This window comes from Galdieria sulphuraria (genome assembly GCF_000341285.1).
Source record: "Galdieria sulphuraria unplaced genomic scaffold scaf_23, whole genome shotgun sequence".
NCBI classification, from domain to species: domain Eukaryota; phylum Rhodophyta; class Bangiophyceae; order Galdieriales; family Galdieriaceae; genus Galdieria; species Galdieria sulphuraria.
Genome location: NW_005178452.1, coordinates 129,812 through 154,866, shown reverse-complemented (window position 1 = coordinate 154,866; position 25,055 = coordinate 129,812). Strand labels below are relative to the sequence as shown.

General features: G+C 38.9%; 16 protein-coding genes across 16 annotated transcripts; 9 read left to right on the top strand and 7 right to left on the bottom strand.

The window, feature by feature from the left end:
• Positions 1 to 55: 55 nt before the first annotated feature.
• On the bottom strand, positions 56 to 1,116 carry Gasu_30660 (uncharacterized protein). The gene has a single exon (XM_005706092.1). It carries the CDS (start codon positions 1,027 to 1,029, stop codon positions 136 to 138), a length of 894 nt encoding a protein of 297 aa, XP_005706149.1. The 5' UTR covers positions 1,030 to 1,116; the 3' UTR covers positions 56 to 135.
• Positions 1,117 to 1,132: 16 nt separating this feature from the next.
• Gasu_30650 (serine/threonine protein kinase) lies at positions 1,133 to 3,116 on the bottom strand. Its single transcript, XM_005706091.1, has 7 exons — positions 2,882 to 3,116; positions 2,584 to 2,835; positions 2,321 to 2,536; positions 1,720 to 2,261; positions 1,560 to 1,671; positions 1,393 to 1,491; positions 1,133 to 1,338 (listed from the first exon to the last, which is right to left on the bottom strand). Exons 1-7 carry the CDS (start codon positions 3,092 to 3,094, stop codon positions 1,267 to 1,269), a joined length of 1,506 nt encoding a protein of 501 aa, XP_005706148.1. The 5' UTR covers positions 3,095 to 3,116; the 3' UTR covers positions 1,133 to 1,266.
• A 290-nt stretch (positions 3,117 to 3,406) lies between these two features.
• On the top strand, positions 3,407 to 4,944 carry Gasu_30640 (coenzyme F420 hydrogenase beta subunit). Its single transcript, XM_005706090.1, has one exon. The coding sequence runs from the start codon at positions 3,451 to 3,453 to the stop codon at positions 4,906 to 4,908; it is 1,458 nt and encodes a 485-aa protein (XP_005706147.1). The 5' UTR covers positions 3,407 to 3,450; the 3' UTR covers positions 4,909 to 4,944.
• A 2-nt stretch (positions 4,945 to 4,946) lies between these two features.
• On the top strand, positions 4,947 to 6,005 carry Gasu_30630 (uncharacterized protein). The gene is made up of 5 exons (XM_005706089.1): positions 4,947 to 5,037; positions 5,114 to 5,154; positions 5,210 to 5,438; positions 5,495 to 5,735; positions 5,782 to 6,005. Exons 1-5 carry the CDS (start codon positions 5,013 to 5,015, stop codon positions 5,894 to 5,896), a joined length of 651 nt encoding a protein of 216 aa, XP_005706146.1. The 5' UTR covers positions 4,947 to 5,012; the 3' UTR covers positions 5,897 to 6,005.
• Positions 6,006 to 6,016: 11 nt separating this feature from the next.
• Positions 6,017 to 7,611, top strand: Gasu_30620 (N-formylglutamate deformylase). The gene is made up of 2 exons (XM_005706088.1): positions 6,017 to 6,595; positions 6,648 to 7,611. Exons 1-2 carry the CDS (start codon positions 6,109 to 6,111, stop codon positions 7,442 to 7,444), a joined length of 1,284 nt encoding a protein of 427 aa, XP_005706145.1. The 5' UTR covers positions 6,017 to 6,108; the 3' UTR covers positions 7,445 to 7,611.
• A 35-nt stretch (positions 7,612 to 7,646) lies between these two features.
• On the top strand, positions 7,647 to 11,201 carry Gasu_30610 (alpha-1,4-N-acetylglucosaminyltransferase EXTL3). Its single transcript, XM_005706087.1, has 21 exons — positions 7,647 to 7,736; positions 7,780 to 7,903; positions 7,956 to 8,035; positions 8,092 to 8,223; positions 8,268 to 8,364; positions 8,414 to 8,490; positions 8,544 to 8,614; positions 8,662 to 8,692; positions 8,751 to 8,795; positions 8,850 to 8,954; positions 9,006 to 9,090; positions 9,131 to 9,291; positions 9,339 to 9,449; positions 9,504 to 9,623; positions 9,674 to 9,732; positions 9,786 to 9,918; positions 9,976 to 10,086; positions 10,133 to 10,201; positions 10,239 to 10,329; positions 10,387 to 10,498; positions 10,546 to 11,201. Exons 1-21 carry the CDS (start codon positions 7,671 to 7,673, stop codon positions 10,613 to 10,615), a joined length of 1,950 nt encoding a protein of 649 aa, XP_005706144.1. The 5' UTR covers positions 7,647 to 7,670; the 3' UTR covers positions 10,616 to 11,201.
• A 525-nt stretch (positions 11,202 to 11,726) lies between these two features.
• Gasu_30600 (uncharacterized protein) lies at positions 11,727 to 12,721 on the top strand. The gene is made up of 4 exons (XM_005706086.1): positions 11,727 to 11,940; positions 11,990 to 12,043; positions 12,092 to 12,138; positions 12,189 to 12,721. Exons 1-4 carry the CDS (start codon positions 11,799 to 11,801, stop codon positions 12,651 to 12,653), a joined length of 708 nt encoding a protein of 235 aa, XP_005706143.1. The 5' UTR covers positions 11,727 to 11,798; the 3' UTR covers positions 12,654 to 12,721.
• A 15-nt stretch (positions 12,722 to 12,736) lies between these two features.
• Positions 12,737 to 13,550, top strand: Gasu_30590 (uncharacterized protein). The gene has a single exon (XM_005706085.1). The coding sequence runs from the start codon at positions 12,806 to 12,808 to the stop codon at positions 13,517 to 13,519; it is 714 nt and encodes a 237-aa protein (XP_005706142.1). The 5' UTR covers positions 12,737 to 12,805; the 3' UTR covers positions 13,520 to 13,550.
• Positions 13,551 to 13,565: 15 nt separating this feature from the next.
• Gasu_30580 (uncharacterized protein) lies at positions 13,566 to 14,146 on the bottom strand. The gene is made up of 3 exons (XM_005706084.1): positions 13,969 to 14,146; positions 13,794 to 13,906; positions 13,566 to 13,744 (listed from the first exon to the last, which is right to left on the bottom strand). The coding sequence occupies exons 1-3, from the start codon at positions 14,097 to 14,099 to the stop codon at positions 13,593 to 13,595; spliced, it is 396 nt and encodes a 131-aa protein (XP_005706141.1). The 5' UTR covers positions 14,100 to 14,146; the 3' UTR covers positions 13,566 to 13,592.
• A 10-nt stretch (positions 14,147 to 14,156) lies between these two features.
• On the top strand, positions 14,157 to 15,581 carry Gasu_30570 (3-dehydroquinate synthase). The gene is made up of 3 exons (XM_005706083.1): positions 14,157 to 14,673; positions 14,734 to 15,160; positions 15,212 to 15,581. The coding sequence occupies exons 1-3, from the start codon at positions 14,195 to 14,197 to the stop codon at positions 15,551 to 15,553; spliced, it is 1,248 nt and encodes a 415-aa protein (XP_005706140.1). The 5' UTR covers positions 14,157 to 14,194; the 3' UTR covers positions 15,554 to 15,581.
• Positions 15,582 to 15,596: 15 nt separating this feature from the next.
• On the top strand, positions 15,597 to 17,431 carry Gasu_30560 (myo-inositol-1-phosphate synthase). The gene is made up of 3 exons (XM_005706082.1): positions 15,597 to 16,447; positions 16,520 to 16,723; positions 16,777 to 17,431. Exons 1-3 carry the CDS (start codon positions 15,617 to 15,619, stop codon positions 17,371 to 17,373), a joined length of 1,632 nt encoding a protein of 543 aa, XP_005706139.1. The 5' UTR covers positions 15,597 to 15,616; the 3' UTR covers positions 17,374 to 17,431.
• Positions 17,432 to 17,456: 25 nt separating this feature from the next.
• Gasu_30550 (squalene monooxygenase) lies at positions 17,457 to 19,061 on the top strand. Its single transcript, XM_005706081.1, has one exon. The coding sequence runs from the start codon at positions 17,528 to 17,530 to the stop codon at positions 19,019 to 19,021; it is 1,494 nt and encodes a 497-aa protein (XP_005706138.1). The 5' UTR covers positions 17,457 to 17,527; the 3' UTR covers positions 19,022 to 19,061.
• Positions 19,062 to 19,065: 4 nt separating this feature from the next.
• On the bottom strand, positions 19,066 to 20,026 carry Gasu_30540 (myo-inositol-1(or 4)-monophosphatase). Its single transcript, XM_005706080.1, has 3 exons — positions 19,690 to 20,026; positions 19,155 to 19,642; positions 19,066 to 19,089 (listed from the first exon to the last, which is right to left on the bottom strand). Exons 1-3 carry the CDS (start codon positions 19,991 to 19,993, stop codon positions 19,087 to 19,089), a joined length of 795 nt encoding a protein of 264 aa, XP_005706137.1. The 5' UTR covers positions 19,994 to 20,026; the 3' UTR covers positions 19,066 to 19,086.
• A 4-nt stretch (positions 20,027 to 20,030) lies between these two features.
• Gasu_30530 (peptidylprolyl isomerase) lies at positions 20,031 to 21,166 on the bottom strand. The gene is made up of 2 exons (XM_005706079.1): positions 20,970 to 21,166; positions 20,031 to 20,908 (listed from the first exon to the last, which is right to left on the bottom strand). Exons 1-2 carry the CDS (start codon positions 21,135 to 21,137, stop codon positions 20,111 to 20,113), a joined length of 966 nt encoding a protein of 321 aa, XP_005706136.1. The 5' UTR covers positions 21,138 to 21,166; the 3' UTR covers positions 20,031 to 20,110.
• Positions 21,167 to 21,174: 8 nt separating this feature from the next.
• On the bottom strand, positions 21,175 to 22,886 carry Gasu_30520 (uncharacterized protein). Its single transcript, XM_005706078.1, has 4 exons — positions 22,472 to 22,886; positions 21,557 to 22,420; positions 21,401 to 21,504; positions 21,175 to 21,351 (listed from the first exon to the last, which is right to left on the bottom strand). The coding sequence occupies exons 1-4, from the start codon at positions 22,767 to 22,769 to the stop codon at positions 21,217 to 21,219; spliced, it is 1,401 nt and encodes a 466-aa protein (XP_005706135.1). The 5' UTR covers positions 22,770 to 22,886; the 3' UTR covers positions 21,175 to 21,216.
• Positions 22,887 to 23,085: 199 nt separating this feature from the next.
• Positions 23,086 to 25,046, bottom strand: Gasu_30510 (collagen-related protein). Its single transcript, XM_005706077.1, has 8 exons — positions 25,003 to 25,046; positions 24,952 to 24,958; positions 24,690 to 24,891; positions 24,413 to 24,642; positions 24,253 to 24,361; positions 23,732 to 24,204; positions 23,322 to 23,680; positions 23,086 to 23,278 (listed from the first exon to the last, which is right to left on the bottom strand). Exons 1-8 carry the CDS (start codon positions 25,025 to 25,027, stop codon positions 23,193 to 23,195), a joined length of 1,491 nt encoding a protein of 496 aa, XP_005706134.1. The 5' UTR covers positions 25,028 to 25,046; the 3' UTR covers positions 23,086 to 23,192.
• Positions 25,047 to 25,055: the final 9 nt, after the last annotated feature.

The following is a 25,055-nucleotide window of genomic DNA, read 5'->3' as shown; positions in this document are numbered from 1 at the left end:
TGAAACTATGCAACCTTGAGAGAGAGAGAGAGAGAGAGAGAGAGAGAGACTTGAGAAAATGATAACCATGGAAACTGCTCTTCCATTCTAGGAATGCTCTTTTATTCAGACTTGCTTTCAACTGACTACACAACTCTACTCTTGTTTCTCTGAATGCTTCTTATCCAATACACTATCACTTGTGACCAACTCAAGGTCAGCTTTTTCGATCAATTCTTTTACGATAACAAGTTGCTTTTTTTGTTCTTGCAACAATTGTTCCCATGGCTGTTGTTGTTCCATTTCATTATCACCAATAGGCTCCGAAGAATCTGATGATTTCGTGGTATTCGTTTTACTAACAAGGAAATTCAACATCACTTGTTGCCATCTACAGATATCTTCTTCTCTTTTCAGAATCTGATGGATATACTCAACTGTATCCGTTGAGAGAACTACTCGATATGTACCAGTCTTTTCGCTCTTCGTATTCGATAACGGTTGTTCACATGGGTTGGTTGGATAAGACAAGGAATGAGGTATACTACAAGTAGTACTTGTCATTCGACTATCGACACTTTCTTGGTCTTGCATCCTTTGTGAGGCTTCCAACAACAACTTTGCCGCAGCGGCAGTTGCAACACCTTCTTCAACAGTATTTACGCGAGTGGTTGGTGGAGACGTTGTATGTTCCAAAGATACTTTGTCTTCTGTGCAACTACTGCTTTGGTTCTCGTTACGTAAAAGACCCCGAAAAGAAGTGTCAATTCTCTTCTTTCGAGGTGACTTGCGTTTGGGTACTGTAGTGATGGTAGTCGTTTCACTCGTCGACTTTTCTTTCTTTGACTGCTGTTTCTTTACAGAATGGGTGGCGTATCGAGTTACTGGGAAGACATCCTTTATCGTTGTTGTGGTCTTCTCCTCTCTGAAGGAAGGAGATTCCTTCGACACAGGTTCTGGAGTAGACTTGGATTTTCTAAAGATAGAAGGAATACGAAGGAATGATAACTTCAAAATTGGAGTCGAAACAAGTGTTGTTTCACTTTGCATAGTCTGTTCAACTCGATAGTCTTCTTCTCCCGTTGTACACCGTTTCTATTTTCAAATTGAACTCGAGATTGCCATGATGATTGGCTTTTATTCCAAGGAGGGCTTTTCTTCTATAACATTTATAGAAGAACCCAAAACTCCTTAATAAATAAAAATCCAAGAGATATTTACAAATAATATCAAAGCTCAAAAAATATCTCAAAAATGGAAACAATCCAAAAAGAAACACTATCAACATCACCAACCAGCAAGTTGTTTAAACAATACATCACAACTTTCCAAAAATAACAACACATTTCCACGCAATTTCTAATAAGAGCGAGTCATAAGTCCTCCAATAAAAACAATTCTCACCATACTTACTTGGATATCTACGAGATATCCATCCACATCTTTATACACCTGTATGCTCATTTTCACGAAAGCTACATGATTCGAAACAGGGACAGTCACTACTTTTATCTAAAGATAATCATAATAAAAAAAATATATATATATATAGACAGGGGAACTGAGCATTTTCTGCTTACATGATATTGTCCAAAATTTCTCCATTTCCAATGATTGCAAGTCAATACTCGATAAAGCTTGATCATCGTTTCCGAAGCACTGGGTTCTTTCATACGTATTCCGAGACAAAAACTGAAAAGGGATGATTCTTCATTTCATCAAAATTCAAAAAAGACTTACTGGTTAGAGTCCATCTTACGATACAAATGGCGATAAACTTCATCTTCCTTATTGTTGTTCATAAAATGAGTCTCTTGGAGAGAAGTTTCCGAAATAGCTGCTTCCATCTCCTCAGAGATATCCATTTTCACAATAGAATCCTTCAACAACTGATAGGCTACTGAATAACAGTTGCGCTTGCCCTTTTTTAAAGAATTGATTACTTTCTCTCTGGAATATCCGGTACGCTCTTCAACAAGTTTTAAAACCCTCTCATCAATGTTCAGTAGCTGATGAATACTTTGGGGACCTAAAGCTATATATCGTGGAAGTTTGGTGATAAACCAAGGATGTCTCCGAATCTCTTCTATGGTAATACGTCTTAATGGGTCCGTAATTAACATTCTGGAGATAATATCACGAGAATGTTCAGAAAGATAAGAAGGAAGAATATAAATGCCACCCCTTATTTTCTTAAAAAGGTTGGGAATATTTTCATCATCAAAAGGTAATGAACCACAAAGTAAAGCATACACAATCACTCCGCAACTCCAAATATCAACCTAATCAAGTCATGAGTTCCATAAAAAAACGAATAGAGAAGCTCCAGTATATCTCATACCTCTGGACCAGCATAAAGTTTTCCTGATATAACTTCTGGAGCCGCATAATTGGGAGAACCACAACTCGTCTTTAAAAACTGACCATCCTTCAAAATATTCGATAGTCCAAAATCCGCTATTTTGACGTGCATATTTGAGTCCAAAAGTAAATTTTCTGGTTTCAAATCACGATGTACGACCATATGGCGGTGACAATATTCAACACCGGAAATAATCTACAACGGTCAATCCACAGTATGGCACACAACTTCAAAAGCAATACCTGTTGAAAGAATTTACGAGCTTCATCTTCACTCAAACGTCCTCTTTCCACGATAAAGTCAAAAAGCTCTCCTCCACTGATGTATTCTGTTACCACAAAAATATCGGTTGGAGTATCTATCACTTCATATAGGCGAACGACATGTGGGTGGTTGAACAACTTGAGAATCTTTATTTCACGCTGCACTTTTTCATCCATTCCAAGGGATTTTATCTTTTGCCGGTTCAATATTTTCACCGCCACTTTTTTGCCCTATTCAAGTTTCAACGCGGAATTTTGAACGTTTGATAGTACTGACAGTTTGTTCGTGTTCTGCCAACTTGACTTTTCCAAAAGAACCTACACCTAAAGTTTTCCCAAGAATATAACTTCCTATTTTGACTGGAGGGTTCTGATAGAAGGTGCTCATATCGTTTCCACAAAAACTCACTCCTGTCCACCAAAACAAATTTTCTAACGGAAATCGAGAATCTCCAATGTTCAAAAGCATCGAATGAAGACTGATTTCCATTTCATTCTTGATAATAAAACACTGGAATAGTATTAGAGATAAGAATGATAAATTCATAAAGCATGAAATGGTAGCTCAAACCATTGTGTTTATGTTATTATCTGGTGAAATTGTTATTTTTTTCATGATGCTCCTATTAGTCAATTCTTAGCTATTGAATAAAACAAGATAACAGATAAGGTAGACAACAATATAAGATTGTGGGTTTGAACTGCTACTTATCCATAATGATAGCTAGATACTGTTTCAGCTATCCAATTGTAGTTGATAAAAGTTTCCATTAACATATAAATATATATACAGTGAAATCCCAATGAAGGGTCAGAGGGAAGTAGCGGAGATTGTTAGTTAGTCCCATGTTAGGATTTGTTGTGTGGTTATCGTCATGCAAAGTATATACGAAGCATAGTCTAGTAAACAAAAGAAGACTCTCATCTAAGGGTGTCAAACAAAATGTCTGTTTTTGGTTAGGTCACTACGTTGATGTTCCTAGTCCAGTATTCTTCTCTGTATGGGAAAGAAGGAGGGTTCGTAAATATTGCGTAACAGGAAAATCGTCTACTTATAGTCAGAAAGAACAAGAGCAATACCCACACCGACGTTTAAAAAATTATGGTGGATTAGGTGGAAAGTATGATACCCGTCAGTATCCTGCAAAGTCGTTGTGTTCTCACTGTGGACTTTGTGACACTCGCTTCATACACTATGTCAAGGATAGTTGTGCCTTTTTAAATCAACACATCAGCGAATTGGAATATACAGTTCATGGAAAGTCAAGAGATTTGGAAGTAGAAAATGAACTCTATTTTGGAGTTCATCTCAACATGATAGCAGCTAGAAGAAAACAACCATTACCGGGTGCACAGTGGAGTGGTATTGTAACTAGTATTGCCACAAGACTACTTGAAACTGGCAAAGTTCAAGGAATCGTTTGTGTCAGGAATGATGAGCAAGATCGTTTTCAACCCAAACCTGTTCTCGCAACGACGCCTGAGGAGATATATGCTTCGAGAGTCAATAAACCAACGTTATCACCTAATCTTTCAGTTCTTGACACAGTGGAAGCGTCTGGTTTTACTCGAATAGGCGTCATTGGCGTTGGTTGTCAAGTGGAAGCTTTGAGAAGTGTACAGTCCAAATTGGGTTTGGAAAAGCTATATGTATTGGGTACTCCTTGTGTAGATAATGTGACAAGAAAAGGTTTGGACAAGTTTCTAAGGACAACTTCTACAAGTCCTGACACAGTGGTCCACTATGAGTTTATGCAAGATTTTCGAGTTCATTTCAAACATGACGATAAAGTAGTGGGCGGTCCTGGCAAACAATGGACGGAAACAGTACCTTTTTTTGGTTTAAAGACTAATGAATTGAAGGACATTTTTGCACCATCTTGTTTGTCTTGTTTTGACTATGTGAATTCATTAGCTGATTTGGTTGTCGGTTACATGGGAGCACCTTTTGGATGGCAGTGGATAGTTGTTCGTAATGAGATTGGAATGGAAATGTTGGATTTAGTAAGCTCCCAAATAGAGACTATGCCTTTGTCTTCTTCGGGCAATCGCTTACAAGCCGTCCAAAATAGCATTCCTGCTTATGATAAAGGAATGACTTTGCCCATGTGGATTGCTCAACTTTTAGGAGTCGTTATTGACAAATTGGGACCAAAGGGCTTAGAATATGCTCGGTTTTCTATCGACTCTCACTTCACTCGAAATTATCTATACATGAAGCGAAATTTTCCGAATATTTTACAACGTCATGTTCCAGAATATGCTCGCCGAATTATTGAACAGTATAAACTTCCTAAAGAATAGTAACTAATGAAGGCCAATAAAGGAAATTTAAACTTGGAATCGTTTGTGGGGGGAGGATTTGATTCTTGTCCTTTTGGGTTGGCAGTGTCGTATAGAGTAGTGGTATGAGAAAGAAACTATTGGTAAGCGGTAAGTGGTCAACTTTGTTTTGAGATCAAATTCTATTCCCATATATTCCATCCTTGTTGACAAATTGTTTTTGTAGTCGTTCGAGCACAGAATATCCCGGTTCCAACCAACTCGGAAGTAAGACTCCTTGAATTCAGGTGTAATAGTCCTTATGTATTCTTTTCATTTGTAGGGTGCTTATGTAGTTATCTCTTCGCCGCAACAAGACTTTTTTAGAACCGAGAATGTAAAGGGCAGTGGTACAGAAATAGTGTGGAACGCCATGGAGTTTCCTATTCAGGTGACACCAGATACCTCCAATCTAACTGCATTTGTATATGTAGACCGCAATGTTTCTAAAGAAAATGCTGGAAGAGCTGAAGTTCCTCTCAACCAAGTTTTTGGGGATGGTTCTCAACTGGGTAAGTCTAGTCTTTTTAATTGGCTGGCTATAGGATATTATATACGCTTTGAATAGGTTGGTATCCTGTTTTATTTAAACAAAAGGATGGCTCTTGGCGTTCCCAAGGAGACCTCTATTTAGAAATAAGATACACTGGTGATGATTACACTACTTACGGGAACAGTGGATCTCCTCAACCTTATAGCAACGTTCAAGCACCACCTCCAGTATATGCGCAACCTGGTGGATATTATGGTAATCCTGGTCAGATGCGTGCCACTCAAATATTAGACGACCCAGTGACTAGACAGCAAAAGTAAGTATTTTTTTGTTGAAGAAACTCATGTTGAACCTCTATCGAGTGCATACTTTCAAGAGCGACAGTTACGCTTGCAAGAAATACAAACTTGCATTGACTGTGCAATGTGCTTGGCTTGTATAGGCTCCCTCATCGCTCTGGATGCGGGTGCTTTTTGATACTTTCGATACATTCTGTATACACATATATAGTATATGTTATCAATTGAAGCATATTTGTTTTACCAAAACGATGTTGATGGTTTATAATAAAAACAGAGCAGGAGGGTTCCTATCCTCTCTGAGAAGGGATTATCATTTAGACGTTTTGATTAGACGGCATTGGCCAAGTTTTCTTCTCCTGGCTGAACTTGGTTGGGTTTTCTTGAGACATGTCCAAGTTAGACGAAAGGGACCACATATTTCCCAACAGCATATTTCGTGCTAAAGGCCATGACCAGAATTGGGAAGTTGCACGCGGAAAACGGTCATCTGCCCAAAAACACGCCAAGGACATGGAAAGTCTAGTTGGCAAGCATGTGGAACTGAGTCGCTCTGCACCAGTTAGTCATGGTTTCCTCTTCCATCCTTTGAAAACGGTGTCTCCTAAAACTTCTGCGACATCCACAAGTGAGGTTGCCATAGGCACGGATGACAAGTTGCCCGTATACGAAGTTTACTATCCACACATTTCACGAAGAGCGCCTGTAGTCATGGATAGTCCACACTCGGGAAGATACTATCCAGCAGATTTTGGGTCAGCAACTCCTATTAGTAAACTCCGTTGGGGAGAAGATGCTTATGTCGATGAGTTGATTCTGAGTGCTGTAGATTCGGGTGCTGTCGTTTTGTATGCACTGTTTCCGCGCTGCTATATAGGTATATGGGTACAGATATAAATGGATAGGCTGAACTTAATTATTTTCGGTAGATGTAAACCGTTTTCCGAATGATATCGATATGGAACTTGTAGATGGAGAGTGGCCAGAAACTCTTGCTGTTTCAGAAAAGACAAAAAAAGGCCTTGGGTTGTTGCGAAAATATGTAGTTCCTGGTATTCGTGTTTATCAACGTAAACTTAGTGTTGCGGAAGTACAATATCGTTTGGAACATTACTATAGGGCATATCATAGAGAACTTCAAAGACAGTTAGAAAGCACGTTTCAGGAGTTTGGAACCGTTTTTCATATTGATTTTCATTCCATGAAGTCCAAAGGCAATAAGATGACTCCCGATACGGAAGGTACTCGTAGACCGGATATGGTAGTTGGTAACTTGAGGGGAAAGAGTGCTGGCCCAGAGTTTACTTCAGTTGTTGTTGATACTTTACAAGACTTGGGATATCGCATTTCATTGAATGAACCTTATGCAGGAGCTGCCATATTAAGAATGTATGGGAATCCTCGTCAAGGACGTCACTGCATTCAAATAGAGGTTAATAGAGAGCTTTACTTGGATGAGAAGAGGGTTCGAAAGATACCCGGGAAGTTTGAACGCCTTCGTGATGACCTTTCCATACTGTTTAGAAGAGTTTGTGCTTGGGCAAACGCTCATCGCTCACCACATGGCAATCAACCTGGAATTCGTCGCGTATTCAGTTCCGATGATATGTTGCTTCTCGAGGACGGTGGTGGTTTTTGTGATGATTCAGATACTGATTGGGAAAATGTAATGGAACAGGAAGACAGTGAGTCACAATTGGAGGACGGTTTGGAGATGGGTGACTAATTACGCCCACACATATTCAGATATATCCATATATAGATATGGAATAGCATGATCCACTCATATGAAACTATACAATTAGTCAATAATATGGTTCATATTTTTTGAGACGCAATCTTTCATCTTGTATTTATGTAAAATGTTGTCTCTATAACATGGATTTTCTCAATCTTAAAATTCTTCATGCAAATTTCTTTATCGGGCCATTGCTTGGGGAAATGACCCAATGATGCAAGGAAAGGTCGACACGTGGAGAAGCCGATGTTCTCGGAGAGCTATAATATTGTTGGTCGCTGTAAGTTACATAATGTACACTGTCAACTGACTTATAGTTGTAGTCCGTTTCAGCCTTATTGTTGTATCAGTTATTCGTGACTGGAAACACTTTCTTGAGACGACCCAACCAAGCATCGTCTACAGTTGGTCGTAGTGATGTGTTTTCTCTTTATTGTCAATTGAATGGTATAGCAAACAGAGAGTATAGTTGATTGGCAACTTTCATTTTTGTTATTAGGTGTTGGTAATAGAGTGATGGTTGGATTACCTGTTTGTAAGCTGGAATATATGAATGTCTCATTAACTTTGTGGAACAAGGTATAGTTATACAGTTATCATTTTTTGTTGTAAATACTCATTAGGACATTCGATAGTACAAAGAAGAAGACAATTTGTATTTACTTGTAGACAGACAACTACGAAACCAACTCGGTATTTTCTATTCTAATGACCAAAAGAAAGATAAGAGTTCGAGTCGTATGGTTGAAGTAGACTGCAACGATTGGGTAAGATGAACTTGAATATAACTGAGTCATCCCATTTCGTTTAGGAGATATTGAATAGTACATTATCAGCTTGTCGACAACTAGAGGATAACTTCGCAACCATGTTGAAAAATGGAATAGATGAGATTTGGATATGGAATGGTTCGTATTACATATCAATGTTGTGTCATTTTGATGGAAATGGAACAAGTTGAGAATGTCATTCTTCTACATTCACCCGCGTTGTTAGTAAAAAAGATTCGAAAGACACCACAACTTGTAGAAGAGGTAAGTTGTCTTGTTTGGTATGACAGATACGAGAATGTGTATGTTATTGTTAGTCTTCTATCTGGAAAAGACATATCGATTCCGGTTATTCTGCACTAGTCGATACGAATGATGGTCATTCGAGGTAATTCAAGGTTTACTGCAAGTAATATCCATAAACTTTGTTTATAGATGGCTCAATCCTCTAGTGACTACTTTGAAGGTAAATCAAACGATTGAAATTCTCGTTCTTAGACTCTAATAATGACTGGTTTCTACAGATGGACAATGCTAGTCGATATATAGTTGAAGGATTTGTCGTACAAGTTAGTGTGAATAGGAAGACTAAATGCCAAACTTAAGATTAAGAGGTTCAATAGGCTTTGGTTGTTCACAGTTATGTCAAACATTGGAATATGTTTTATTCACAACGCATGAAAAACTTGTCATGGATAGATGCACAAATAGCTTACATATATAGACAGGTAACTTTGTATCCTTTGATGTTTGACACAGCTTTGAAACTGGATACGCAGTTGATAACGGAACAAAATAATGATACCTTCGACAATCAAGAATTTCAAACTAAAATATGCAGTCAGCAGTTTGTTCAGCAGGCAAGTAAATAGCTATCGTACTCTATGACGTTGGTTACTGAAAGGAATTCTGATAAAGCCTCATCGATATTCTATTCAGGATCGTTTTACCGTTCTCCTATCCACTTTCAATAGAGAACAGTTGGTTCAAAGACTTGTTAGACATTATCAAGAGAATCCTAGGGTTCATCGTATATTTGTATTGTGGCACAATCCATTAAAGCAAGTAAGATTAGTCCTGTTTTGATATTTCTATTGAATAACATTGGACAGCCTTCCGAGGAGTTGTTGACTGCATTGGATGAGAACAAAACTTCTATCGTCGCGATGCCTTTTGATTCTCTCAACAACAGGTTTTTGCCATTGGAAGGAATAGAAACAAAGGTAAGCACTTGAGGATAAAAGATGATCAATATAAAAGATATTATTTTTCTATAGGCTGTGTTGATATGCGATGATGACATGTTTATCGATCATGAGGATATCCTTTATGCTTTTCAGATATGGAACGATTCCTCAGAGTCACTCACTGGATTTTTTCCTAGAGCGCATAGAAATGTAAGGCAAAATGGGATAATAATAAGGAAAATGCTCATTTGTTTGTCAAGATTCGTGAGAATGAATATGAATATGTGACCCATATTCCTACGGATTCTACTCAGAACAAGTAAGATAGATGGAATTTTGTGTGCTTTTCTTTGTATCTGAACGAGAATGAAGATATTCCATTATGCTTACCAAAATAGAGTTTATGAAAAGTGAATATTTATTTTGGTATTATTGCGCGTTTGATAGAAGAGTTCTCCAGTGGATTCGTGACAACAAGAATTGTGAAGACATTGCTATGCAAATGGTATAATGATATGTGACTTTTTATGAAATAGTCTTTGCTGAGATTGGCGATGGTTAGATGGTTTCCGGTTTGACTGGAGCACCTCCCATTCATGTTGAAGCTAAACATATTATTGGAGACTATGGTCAACAAGCCCCTGTTGGAGAACAAGAACCAATTAGCTTCAAGGTAGCGTGGTTCAACTTTTTCCTCAAATATTGAAGTGTTTTATTAGCCGAATCATTATACATTGAGAGGAGAGTGCATCGGTATCTTTTCCAACATGGCTTTTCAACAACACGCTGTTTTGATATACAACGATCGACACGAATGAGGAAAAGTTGATTTACATTTTAATCGTTTCGTCTTTTGTGGTGTGTCCGTCACTTGACACTTGGATTGTTTGTAACACCAACTTGAACAATATGACGAGCAAGTGCCATTGACCATAAAATAAAGTTTTGCGTGTTTTACTGAAACACCAAGTAGGAGGTAATCAACGTGAGGTGGATCGACAACGTGCACAAAAGAGAGCAGAAAAGCATAAAAGGCAAACTGCTAGCAAAGAAGAAAAAGAAAACCCTGTGTTGAAAAAAGAGCGGTAAGAAGATATTCAAGAATGCCACTTTCAACTGACAAAATATTTAGAGATGCCGAAATTATGCGCCAGAAACAAGCCGCATCCAAAGCAAAGGAACAAAATGAAACCAAAGTTTGAAAAGTTGTTCTTTCTCTCACTTAATTTTTTTACTGAACTGGACAGTTATTCGAAGAGATTGTTTCTGCAAATAAAGACTTGTGGGTTTGTTTGCAATAGGAAATCAACAAGTGACTAGACTGCGAACAATACCGAAACAAAAACCTCTCCACGGCAGTTCCAAGCTTATACACTCCGCAGTTGACATGATTCCACTTGCGTTCAGTTGCTTCCAAGCTTGAGTAGGGTTGTAACAAAACGAACCGGGTCTCTCACAAGGTCCTCTTAAAACAGCATCGTCTACAATAACGATAGAGCCAGATACTACCATTCTTTTGGAATTCGCAATATCTTGAAAAGGAAGTTCACCATAATGTTGACCATCGACATGAAAAATATCACAATGCATCCAAGGATGTTGATTGGCATATTCCCAAACAGTCGTCTCCGATGAACCATAATATAATTCTATTCGATGTTCACCAAAGTGTCTCTTTAAGTAGTTCACACAACGTTGGGTATAATTGTGAATTCCTTTATCGAAACCAATGTAAGTTGAATTGGGCAATGCGCTTAACCAAGTGACAGCTGCATGACCTGCGTTGAAGCCAATTTCACAAATTTTCGCATGTTCTCTATGGACAAGTTCTTTTGCTATGAAATAATACCATTTCGTCTGTAATCGAGAATCTGCAGAGTTTCCTTCTAATTCGTTGGGTGCAATATGGTTGACAAAGTCGGTGAGTTGACTGTGAAATAGATGTATGCTCTTCAAGTCTTTCAAGGAACCACTTTGGAAAGAACGGTTATCTGTATGCTATGTTGTATGGTATGATATCACCAACCTAGTTTTCTATTGAGAAAATGATAATGCATTCTCTCGTAAAAGACATCGTAATAAATATAAAATAGAGTAACAGTAAAGAAAAATAAAACAAGAAGACGAAACGAAGGCTTCATAAGAAAAACAAAATAAAAATGCCACATCTTGTGCTTCATGTTGGATTTTCATCATTCAGCACAGAAAGAAAAATGCTTCGAAGAAAAATTTTGTCTTTACATTTTTTCTCAAAATGAATTCTTTCAAAGCTGCTGCAAATATATCTCATTTAGGTAATCGAAATGGAGAATAGGTTTGGAACGAGAGCAAATATCGTTCTCCCATTGGGGACCGTCAAGTCGTATTTGGTGAACGGAGAAATACATGGATACATCAGAACAAGGCAGTGAACAAGGTGAAGAGTCTATTTCGAACAATAGCCAACAATTGTGTAAGGACTATTTTGGAAAGTATGGTATATGCCCAAAAGGTGACTCTTGCCCGTTTGCCCATGGAGAAGACGCAAGTAAGAGCCAGGTTTTGGTATACTGTTTGTTTGTTACTGACTCTATTAGTTGTTGTTCGGTCAGAGGAAGATATTCGACGATGGCAAAGGGAGGAAATAAGAGGTAAGTTGTAGGTAGAGTGGTATTTATGTTTTCTATATTGTTGTTCAGGAAGTAACTCGAAATGGAGCGGTTACGACTTGGAAACACTCGCCAAAGTGAGAAATACTTTGACTATTTTCTTTGGTGTCTTACTTTTTCTCATTAGATTCTACGGGAACGATTACGTCACTTGTTAAACAAGCCTTTGGGTTCTGAGGATGGAAGCGCAAAAGTTTTGGAAACAAAGGAAAAAGAGACAGACGTGAACAAGGAATTAGAAATGACTCACTTGAAGGAAAACGTTGGTTCAAGGGATTCTAAGAGACCTGCTTCAGAAGTAGAATTGCCACAAGATAATAACCATTTTAAAGTATTTAAAGGCTCACGTCCGACGGTGAAAGTCGTTCAAAACAGTCGTATTCGTTGGAAAACCAGACAGTCTACTGTGGATGTGTTTTACAAGGAGTTGATGAAAAAAGGTCTAAGTGAACAAGAAGCTTCTGAACGTGCACTAAGAGAGGAAGAAGACATCTTTCATAGTTGTGAAAATGGAGGTGAAATTGTATACACGAATACGGCTAGTCATCGTTTTCGGAAATTGCTTAAAGCATCAGTTGGAGATACTAGTTGAGTTGCTAGTTGCAGTATTCTTTTATATTATAACTTGGCAACTCCTGTTTGAGAGTTTGTGAAATTTGCAACAATAGATAGATATGAATTTCATCGATTGATGCTTATTGATTGATTGCAAATTGCTTCGTCACATTGCAAAGTTGACTTGTGATGAGTGCCTCAGAAAGAGCAGTAGAACGAAGACGTAGAATACTTAATAGTAGCTCACAACGTCTTAAACTAGCTAGCGGTTCTGCCCTTGTGAGTGAAGACAAAGCACACAATGTCGAAAAGGAAACTTCATCTCCCGTCACCCCTTTCGAAGATAAGGAAAACTTGTCTGAAGAGTCGACTGTGACAAAAGCAACGCAACAAGATGTGAAAGATGCAATTGCAAACGATGGGAAGGTTCCATGGGAACAGAAAAAGTGTTCTTCGCAAAGTGATGTTTCAGCTGTTCCGCACACTTCCAATGTGCAAAGAACGCTAGACCGTTTTTCTATAATTCGGCGTGCCTCAGAGGCGTTTGGCTTGTTGGGTTCTTCTAAAGATGAGAACTTATTCCGGCCTGTATGTTTCGTATTTATGGGTGTCTTACTTGCGGTAACTTTATGTGCAACTTCGGAGGTTTCAAAAATTCAGCTTGTTTATGGGATGACTTGGTTGACACCGCTCAAGTCAGTTTCCTTCTTTACTTGGTTTATTGCCGTAGAACTGGCTGTGAATACTACGAAAATTATTTCAAGTTTCTCCGGAACACGCAACTCGAGGTTTCAACAGTTAGTCTTCATTTGGAAACTTTTACAGTTGCTGTATAGGGACTTGTTATGTGGTTTATTTGGGTTTCTAGGTTACTTGCGGTGGTTCAGCCGTACCACAGTTTAATATTTTTTTGAATAAAATATTCAAAACGCACATATTCGCTCCTTTCTCACCACATAATGAGTTGAATAATCTTTTAGGAACTTGTGGAACGCTTTCTTCTCTCCATAATCAACTGACTAGGAGTTTTGATACTTTCACCCTTCCATCTGGACTCTTGCTCGATAGCAGAAATAATATCAGATAGCGACATAGAACTTGTAACCAAATGCTGTTCAGTACCATCGACTAGGTGGCATAAGAACTATACTCAAAGACTTGTTTGAACAACACTAACCATACTCTAACTTCACACTGGGACTTTCTCCTTTCTCATACAATTTCACTTCAGTTAACAAGTTTGGAAGCTGCTTCTCTACTTTGCGTGATCTCAAATGGAACAAAAATTCCCTTAAGTTGGTAAAAAAGTGTCAACATACAACAAATCTACGAACAAGTAGAAAACCAACTACCTTGTTGACGCAGAGTTACTATCGAATGGATCAAAACTTACTGTTGCTTTAGAAATTGGACGAAACAATATTTCTGGTTTCCTATATTGGGCAAGAGTCTTCTGCAGTTTACTAAGTGGTCGAAATTTCATAGGAATAGGATCCAAAACCAAAAGTCAAAAGCCAACCAATTCCAAATGGTATTTTAAGTGGGAGAGATTCATCATCGTCGGAGCATTGCCGTTGTATGGAAACAAGCCTGCCTTCGTCTCAAATAAGTTTTAACCGACGCGGTATTCCTTTGAATCGAGCACCTCATAATGTTTTTGTGAAGCCAGCGTTTGGTTCTTGTCAGAAAGCTTGGACCAATTATTTTGAGCTACCTGTTGAGTACACTGTGGAAATACATGACGGTATACTGAATCCTGCCAATGATACTTTAGCCACTCGATATTTGCCAGATAGGGATTATCGAAGAAGATTTATTGTCGTTGATGAACAAGTTCAGCGACTTTATGGTCACGAGATATCACAGTATTTCAAGGCTCATCGTGTGGAAACGCACTTCGTTGTATTACCTGGAGGAGAGGAGAATAAAGTTTTTGAGGCCGTGGATAAAGTACTCTTTGAACTTTGCAAATACGGCTTGCATAGAAGAGAACCCATTTTAGCTATTGGAGGAGGAGTAGTGTTGGATATTGTTGGCTTTGCAGCGAGTTGTTATCGGTAGTTGATCAGTTGCGTTGGTATTATTATATTCTGTTGACTCATTAGCTTCTATCTTAGGAGAGGTGTTCCTTATATTCGCGTTCCAACTACTCTTTTAGCCATCATCGATGCTTCAGTCGGAGTAAAAACTGGAGTTGATTATGTCTCAAGTGAACTAGGAAGACTAAAGAACCGAATGGGTGCTTTTTATGCTCCGTGCGCTGCGTTTCTTGATAAGAGATTTATAGCTACTCAGGATCGTCGAAATATTATTAATGGTTTGGGAGAAATGATGAAGTTGGCACTTGTTTGTTCATCAGAACTTTTTTCATTATTGGAACAATATGGACAGCAGTTGATAATGGAAGGCTTCCAAGGTCGACTTAGTGATGTTGCAGATCGAGTCATAGAACTTTCGGTACAATTTATGTTGGAAGAACTTGGTCCCAATCTATGGGAATACAAGTTGGAACGAAGCACTGATTTTGGCCATACTTTTAGCAAGGTAATGTATTTTCTTGTTTGAATTGCATTCTTCTCATTGCTTGTATTGCAGATTATTGAGATGGAAGCGGAGCCTGCTTTACTTCATGGAGAGGCGGTGAATATTGATGGATTCTTTTGTGTTATTTTGTCTTACAAGCGAAGACTTATTTCCAGTGAAGAACGTGATCGTATTTTTTATGCTATGAAAAAGTTGGGGTTACCAACCATAGATGCTCTTTGTGTTCCGCAAGTATTATGGAGAGGTTTAGAGGATGCTTTGGAACACCGACATGGAAAACAAAGACTGCCTTTATTGAATGGTATCGGTTCCTGTATTTTTGTGAATGATGTAAGCTATTCTGAACTTGAAGAATGTGTTAAGGAATTGAATCAACTGCACAACTTGAAGTAATAAAGTGAACTGTTTGATCGTCTAATAGACATCGAGAGAAAGGACGCATTTTTACGTTTGGCAATGACAGATAACGATGCCTGGAGAGCTCTTTCGCACCATAGCGCTTCTACCGTTACGAAACAGAAGAATTGCAAAGTTTCGGGTCCGCATGTTTCATACTTCGAGAATGAAGTGCGGTCTAGTCTGAAGTTTCAAAGAACTTTGGTTCAGACTCTTCCAGATGGAAGTGTGGAGGCGATACCTAAAGAACTGCTTTATGAGTTTTGTACCAAACTGAAACCTAGCAAGTTGGGGATAATGCAAGTTGGTTGGGGCGGTAATAACGGATCTACGGTCACTGCAGGAATTGTTGCCAACAAGGAAGGTATAAGTTGGGAAACTTCTAAAGGCATGGAGAAGCCAAATCTGTTTGGCTCTTTATCTCAGCATGGAACACTTAGACTGGGAATAAGTAGTGATGGAACTGATGTTTTTGTTCCATTCAAGAGTTTATTGCCACTTGTCGAGCCAAAGGACATCGTTTTGGGTGGTTGGGATATTTCTAGTCTCAATCTGGCAGAAGCATTGGATCGAGCGCAGATATTAGAACCAGACTTGAAGAGAAAGCTTCGACCACTGTTGGAAAGTATGAAACCTCTTCCAGGAATATTCGATGAGGAGTTTATTGCAGAAAATCAACTGCCACGTGCTGACAACGTGATAGAGACGAAAAACAAGGCACGACAAGTGGAGATTATTCGACAAGACATCCGAAAGTTTAAACAGCTACACAATTTAGATTTCGTCGTAGTAGTTTGGACTGCCAATTCTGAACGTTACAGTGTGGAGCTCGCTGGAGTGAACGACACTGCAGAGAGTCTTTTAAAGGCTATCTCGTCCAATCATAAGGAGGTATGTCGAGTGAAAGACATTCTTTTCTCTTCATGATAAGACTCAATGGCCATTTAATATTTTTTGGCTTAGGTTTCCCCTTCTACTTTGTATGCGGTTGCTAGTATTCTGGAAGGTTGTCCATATGTGAATGGGAGTCCACAGAATACGTTCGTACGCGGTTGCATTCAATTAGCTGAAGAGAATCAAGTTTTTATTGTTGGAGATGACTTTAAGTCAGGACAGACAAAGATGAAGTCTGTGCTTGTGGATTATTTGGTTGGTAGTGGAATGAAGGTGAATACTTAGCTTTTGCTTTTTGATAGTTTGGACGTTGAACTTCAGTTTAGGTTGAGTCGATGGTGACGTATAATCATTTGGGAAATAATGATATGTTCCAGCTAACAGATGGAGAAATGTGGAAACCAAAGTCAGCCGCAAAAAGTAGAGTTATCGAAGATATTGTAAGCTCCAATGGAACGCTTTACGAGAAAGATGAGATGCCAGATCATGTAGTGGTTGTAAGATACGTATCTTCTTATGGAGATTCGAAAAGTGATGTTTCCGAGTATGTGACTAGAACGTTTATGAATTGTCCCTATCGAACAGTAATGTACAATAACTGCTTGGACTCTGCCTTGTGCGCTCCACTTATTATTGATTTGGCCATATTCATCGAATTGTTTCATCGAGTTTCTTATCGAACGTCTCAAATGAAAGACTTTGCCCCAATGCATCCTGTTTTGAGTGCACTATCTTTCTATATGAAGATTCCACGCACTCCTGTAGGGGAACCACTTGTGAATGCGTTGCAAAGACAAAGAGCTTGTATTGAAAATTTATTTCGTGCACTTGTAGGCTTAAATGGAGAAGATAACTTGTTTTTGGAAACAAAGTTTCCTTGTAAGAGAATAGATGAAGAATATTTACAGGGTTATTCCGTTTGAGTTGTTCTTGGATATCATCTGTTATAAATGATTCTTACCTACTTTTCATTTGCTGGGCTAAGCGAGTATGGCATCTTCCTTATCAATTGTAACAATTCAATTTGCATTGGTTGGTTGGTGGGTGGTGGTACGATTCCTATACCAAGTTTCTCGGATGCAAGACTTTGACGTCATAGTTGTGGGAGCAGGAGTAGCAGGAGCTTCTTTAGCTACAGTTTTGGGCAGAAATGGTAAGAGAGTGCTATGTGTAGAACGTGATCTCCAAGAGCCAGATAGAATAGTGGGAGAACTGCTTCAGCCCGGAGGTTGTCGGAAATTAGTTGAACTTGGTCTAGAAGAGTCTTTAAAAGATATAGATGCTCAGAGTGTATTTGGATACGGTATTTTCTTGCGTGATAAGAGAACAAAAGTGTATTATTTGCCAAGAGAACAACAAGCGTTGACAGCCCAGCAAGAAGAAGAGGCCGCTTCCTTTTCCGAAAATATGTGCGTAGGAAGAAGCTTTCATAATGGAAGATTTGTCCAAAAGCTGCGCAATTTGGCTATTCGAGAGAAACTTGTCACGCTTGTTCAAGGAAACGTGTGTGACCTTATTATGAAAAACACGAGTACGAATCTCGAGACGGAAACGGAATTGACAGGTGTTGAAGACAGTTTTTCGAACGTTGTAGTAACTGGAGTCAAGTATAAAAACAAGCAAGGTGATTTCGTGAATGCACAAGCACCTTTGACGATAGTTTGTGATGGTTGCTTCAGTCGTTTCAGAAGCAGAGTTAACAAGGCTGCAGAGTTTAAAGTGTTTTCATATTTTGTTGGTTTGGTACTTGAAAATTGTTCGTTGCCATATCCAAACTTTGGCCACGTTATTCTAGGGGATCCGGCCCCCGTGTTGTTTTATCCAATTTCATCCACAGAGACACGTTGTTTGGTTGATATTCCTAGCAAGTTTATGCAACAAGAAGGAGGTAGTTGGACCACCGAATCGTATATGCGTGATGTAGTGGCTCCTCAATTACCAGATGAATTAAAAGAGGCATTTTTGGTATCAGTATCAAAGGGAAAATACAAAATGATGCCTAATAGGGTAATGCCTGCCAGACCTGCTTCTTTGCCAGGAGTTATTCTTCTCGGAGATTCTTTTAATATGAGACACCCTTTAACTGGGGGTGGAATGACAGTAGCACTTTCAGATATAGTTTTACTCAATCAGTTATTATCACCTCTGCCTGACTTTGGTGAATGGGATTCTGTCGATAGAGCTCTACGAGAATTTTATCGAGAAAGAAGAAAATATTGTTCCACAATCAATATTTTGGCTAATGCCTTATACGGTGTATTTTGTGCCACGGGTAGTGAAGAATCAGATGAGATGCGTTCAGCTTGCTTCGATTATTTAGCAAAAGGAGGAAGGTTTGCTACAGACCCAGTCTCCATGTTGGGTGGTTTACAGTCCAGTCCCTACTTACTTTTAACACATTTCTTTGCCGTTGCCTTGTATGGTTGCGGAAGACAGTTGAAGTATTTTCCCAACATGGGACGTATCAGAGCAAGTTGGTGTCTCTTCAGACATGCATTCAACATTGTGAAGCCTCTTATTGATGATGAAAATGTCACGTTCCTAAGCAAGATTCCAATTTCCCATATCTAGTTGGCTTGCGTGGTTTTTGTCGAGAAGATACGTGATCGACTTTCCATTCTTATTTTGTGTAAATTTTACTAGTTTTCGTTTGAAGGAGGATTTTTTTAAGCTCTAAAGCCAACGATGTTGAACATGCACATACGATACTTGTTGAACACAAGTGGAATTCTTCATCATTTAGACTGTATACGGTACCTCCTGCTTCCTTCACAATCAAGTAGCCTGCAGCATAATCCCAAGGCTTCCAACCTTCACCACCAATTCCTACATACAGAGCATCCACTTGTCCACTAGCAAGTAGACACAAATCTAACACTCCACACCCTGTCTGTCGAATACCGTGTATACCATAAAGCAACAACTCGTGCAGAACTTGTAAGATGTTGGATAGACCGTTCTCATCACGAACATAACCAAACTCTGTGATGACAAGTGCCTCTTTCAAACGTTTTATTGTCGACACGTTTAGGTTCTTCTCGTCACAAAAAGCTCCCCTTCCTCGACAAGCATGAAACAGTTTCTTTCGATGAACATCGTACACAACTGCAACCTGGACGATACCTTCCACGACAAGAGCAAGCGAAATACAAACAAAAGGAAATTTGTGAATCCAATTGGTTGTTCCATCCACTAAATACAAAAAATTATTCAAATAAAATATTCGAAACACAGCCTACCAGGATCCAAAACCCAAACAACGCCGTGATCCAACAGCTGCCTCCAGTTTTCACTTGCACCAGCGTTTTCTTCTCCAAAAAGCGAGTGTTCCGGAAAGCTTTCACGTAGGCAACCGAAAATATATTCTTGTATCGAAATATCTGTAGCTGACACCAAATCTGCTTCGTTCGTTTTCACCCAGAACTCTCGACTGCTTTTGAGTGAAAACGCTTCCGAAGAAAGTCTATTTCCTGCTTCTTGAACAATTGCGACTGCGGTGTTCCAGTACGTCTCTTGGTCTTCAAAGTCACTGAAAGTTGCCATCAAGTGAACTTGTCGACAAGATCAAAAGATGTCTGCAAATTCTCAATACATATTTACTTGCAATGAAAATTTGCCTTTTATTCTACTAAAACCTTTGCATCTAAGAAGAACACTCAGTCATTCGAACATAGCTCTGTACGTTGCTTTCTCTTGCTTTCCGTATTTTACCAGTTTCTTTTGAAGTTCATCCAATTCACGTCGAATATCCTTGTTTTGAGGTTGTAATTTGGCAGCCTGAAGCAAATCTTCCTTGGCACTTTGTAGCTCTGCAAGTTGCATGCGAGCTCTTCCACGACAAAATAACGCTTTTACATTATTGCTATCCAGCTTCAGGGTGGCAGTTGCATATTGTTCAGCTTGTTGGAAACGATCTTGTTTGAAATAAGTTAAAGCTATATTGGACAGTATGGCTACTTTCATCGAATTCACTTCATCCTGTATATTCTTTTCATTCCATTTGTCTGCGTCATCGTATCCGTTTGTTTGATGTTTTGAGTCGTTCTTAGGATGCCAAAAATATTCCAATATTCGAATTGCTTCTTCATAGCACTCTCTTGAAAGAATAAATTTCAACTCTTTGTAATACGAATTTCCTCTGTCTTTCAATTCTGCAGCCTTTCTCAGTTTTTCTTCGGGAGATAACGACTGCAAAGCCTTTTCTGGTGTTAGGGCAGCCAATTCCATCAGTTCGACCTCAAAAAAAACATTGGCATTGGGAGGAACACAATAGTGTTTCTTATTTCGATCTTTTTTCGAATTCTTTTGTAAAGTCATTTGTCTCTTTCTACGTCCTTCAGAACCAAATGCATATTCCGGAGTCAAGGATGCTGCACAAACTTCACCGACCTTCATCGTGGCCACCAAAATTTCAAGGCCTAATATAACACTTCTTTTTCCTAAACGAAATGAAAGGGGCTAAGTCGCACAGATAAAAAGGTAAGTTACAACCAATGAAAAGAATACAGGGATAAATTACCTGTCCTCGTTCTCTACTGGAGTCAAAGATTTCTCCATTCTCTAATTTTCCAACATAATGTATCCATACTCTTTGATTTGCTTGTGGTGGTGTACCACTGCCTTCTGTAAGAACACGTTTTTTAACGCCTCCATCGAGAGTGAGGTTGTGATAGCACTCCGACCTCATTTTTGGGCCGAACCACCAATACGATCAATTTAGAAAAAGCACACAATCATTCTTTATTTATTCCCTATACCATGAAGAACTATTGTCTAACTCCGTTGATTTCAGATTCTGAAGCCTCCATTTTTCTTTTACTTCTGGTTCTTTTATTAGATGTCGTGGTCGAACCAACAGTCTTCTCTGAATCTGAACTATTCCTAGAGGATTTAGAACGGACCTTGAAAAATATTTAGTGTGTTTTCGTCTATAGGAAGCACTGGTCTCACTTTTTGAGTCTTCAATTTTTCTTTTTCCGTTTCGTGCAATTGCTGTCTTAAGAAAGCAATTTCTTCGTCTTTGTCTTGGATCAGCTGCTTTACCGAGTTGAGCTCTAATACATGCTGGTTAGATAACGTCCAACTTCATATCCACTAGTAATTTACCTGTCGGATTCCCGTGAACCCTTTCTAAAGTAGAAGAGAGAAATGTCCATCGTTGGTTTTGTGGTATATTTTCTATCTCAGCTTGCAACGACGAAAATTTTGACGTATTTGTCTTTGTCTCGAGAATTCGGAGCCATTCATGAGGCTCTATTTCCCTATAAGCGCCGTTGACTTGTATCGAGTTTTCTTTTTCGATGTCACCATTTAATGAGGCTGTTCTCAAAGCTTGAAGTTTGGACATTGTGAGCTGTAGAGTGCGCTTCATTGTTGTAATATCAAGGCTCACTTTCTCGCATTTTTGACTAATTGGCGTTGATGCATGATTGTTTCTTAGTTGTTCGTAGAGTTCCGATACAAAGCGAGGCATTGTTTTCATTTCTGTATACGAGACATTTGTAATATCCTGCATAATTTCTCTAAATAGATCGTCATTTTCGGAAGCTTCTTTCAAATTGGTTTCCAACTCATTTACCACCTGTTGACTGAATTTCTCAAGTATTGTGAATAAAGAATGATAAAATCGCATCTTTTTATCAACTTCCTTCAAAATTTCTGTCACAACTTGTTCCAAAGATCGAGTGGTGACCGATGGACTGCTTGGAAGCTTCCGAATAGAAGCCTCTTGAAGAAGTTTCAAAAATAGGTCAGAAGCATGCTCTGCATCATCGTTGATAGTATTTTTCAAATTTTCCAAGGCATGAAAAGTTCTTTCTAGTTGATAAAAAGGTTGTTGGTCTTGTTCGATAGGGAGGGTAACAGGATAGGATTCGGAGAGGCTTGAAGACTTTGAAAACTTCTTGTTGAATATCCTCTTCAAAATTGACGAAATAACAATTACACAGGATGCAAAAATGCCCAACATGCCTATGAAAAATGTTTATTCTCTTGTTGGGATATATTTTGAATGTCTCTTACCAAGATTGACCTGGGAGTCAGTTTTTAGAGGTTTAAGTTGTCCAACGAAAAGATGAGGCAGTTGGATAGGAGAACTTGGTTTTGTACTAACTATCGGACGAAACAATTCAAACACACAGTCTTTCATCTTTTCATATGAATGTGTTGCTGAGACAACCCGGGAAAATTTTGGTTTCTGGCGAGAAGCATTCTTTCCTCTTAAAATACAAGAGCGTCTCTGTAATTTTAAGTAAGTAAAATTGAGCTGACGTTTAACGTTGAAAGGAGAGCTTGTTATTACATAGGCAAGTTGTTCCATTCTTCTCGTGTCAAAGGTTGCAAATCTCCCAAATTTAAAAAGAGCCGCCAATAGTGAAAGGAGTAATTTTTCCACGTGGCGTCCGTTGAATTATTGGGCTTGTTGAAACACAATGGCTTCGAAAAGCAAGAATCGGAATCCCATCATTGTCCCCAATTTAGAACCAATCTATCTCTTTCAAAACGCTCAGGTGACTAGAGTCCACAAGTCAGACGGATTCTTACTAATTATGAATGTTTCTCCTATGAATATGATATAGGTTCCATAGAGCGATGTCTTCTAAAACAAGTTTTGTGGAAATGAAGGTTAGAACTATGACCTAAACAAACTAGTCTTTTATTATGAATATGTACAAGACATTATAATCAACACAAAACACAAGAATCTGACTAAAACAATAATCGGAGAAATCCGATAGCAATTTCACTTTCGGAGTTTCCGTAACGTGAAGTAACCTCCTTTCGAATAAGAAGACGAACGACGAGAAGCATAAACTATTCGCTGTAGACCTGCGATACTATAAGTCTAGAAAACAAATTTTCAAGTCCATACCTTGCTCATCTACATCTCTTCCAACCCCAAAGGCGTAAAAAGCAGCATTCAATTCATCAAACGCCTTCCTTGCCTCTAGGATTGACAACTCAAACTCTTCAGCATGAGTCTGTCCATCTGTCATTAATATGATAACCTTGTGAGAATTGTGATGTGCAGTTGTCAAAATCTGATGCGCCCTACGAATCGGTGCAGCAATATCGGTTGAACCCATCATTTGTTCCAGTCTTTCAACCGTGTCCATTATTCCCGGTTTCGAAACATCTGCTAAGCCCACTTCTACTCTAGGATATTGATTAAACTGAATAATGCATGCCTGCGAAGAAGGATGTGTCAAACGAAGACTAGCCAGAAGAGCACTAAAATTTGCCCTCAGAAAGAAAGCCATCAAATGAAATGTACGGACGTACCGACAGAATTCCTTCATTGCTATAAAGTCTTCCTCTGTAACACTGGACGAACCATCAATCAAAATAGCAATACATAAAGGAGGGAAACTAGAATCAGAGATTGCACTTGTTGGACTGTCATCCATGTAAATTGTTGTAGCCAGCTTGTCATGGTTTGCTACACATGCTTGATTGGAAAAAATGTGCATATCATTGGTCTGGTAAACGCCAACAGGGGAGCCATGAGGAAATAGTGAACAATCACTCTTAATAATCTCCAACATTGCTTCCAGCTCCGACTTGCTTGGAACTATCCAGGGTGCTCTTCGAATTTCACTCAGATGCTTTTCCATGTATAGACGTTTCCAGCCACCAGCTAAAAGAGACGCGGTCTCCAAAATTTCTGCATTTGCTGACGAGCTCCATCGACGTTGTACAATGCTCCTCCACTGGCCACTCTCTGAACGTACAATATCACGAAAGCGCTTGCTTACCTAGGACGAATTTTTAGTTGCTTGTTCCCTGATGAAGAAGTGACATACGAATTCAAGCGATATAAGATCTTTAGCGTCCAAATGACCTAACAAGGAACTAATAATTTCGTCAGGCAAGCACCACACTGAGTCAGCTGAAGGCAATTCCTTATGAACTCTGAACCACAAAGTAAAACATAACGGAAATTTTGCGAGAAAAGGAACATACCCAAAGGTGTTCGAGTCACCAGGTTCAGTTGCACAGTTGAACTCTTCCTTCTCTGAGAACATCTCCATATCTCGGAAACTCACGAAATTCAACGAAATACTTGATATGTTGAGCTCTGCTTTCTCTCTAGCGTCTGTCAAGTTGACCCTTGAAAGTTTCTGCTTACAAGCACCAACTGGAGTGACAGCAGCAAATTCTCTCAGTTGAGAGACAATATAGCAAAATAAACTCTTGGAATTCTGTCAGTTCACCTGATAAATAAACAACAATTCAATACCTTTGCGATATTAACTATTCCTGGCCAGCCAAAATAACTTTCTTCGGTTAGCCTCAGAGGGAGCCACCCACTTCTTCTAGCGAATGACACTGGTACACAGGACTGACTTTCTAGCAAACTTCCAATATGCGACACCTCGAAAGAAGCTTTACTTCCTCCTATACATGGGTTACCTTGAATGATTATACTTGCACTATCCAGCCTTTCCAAGATTTATCAAAAAGGGGAGACAATTTGTATCGGAACAATCATACGCTCTAACCAGGAATCTCAATTTCTAATTAATTTCTTCCCTCTACAATGAGTGAATTACTGCTACCCCAACCAACTGTACACATATCTAGAAAGATACATGCAAAGAGAAAG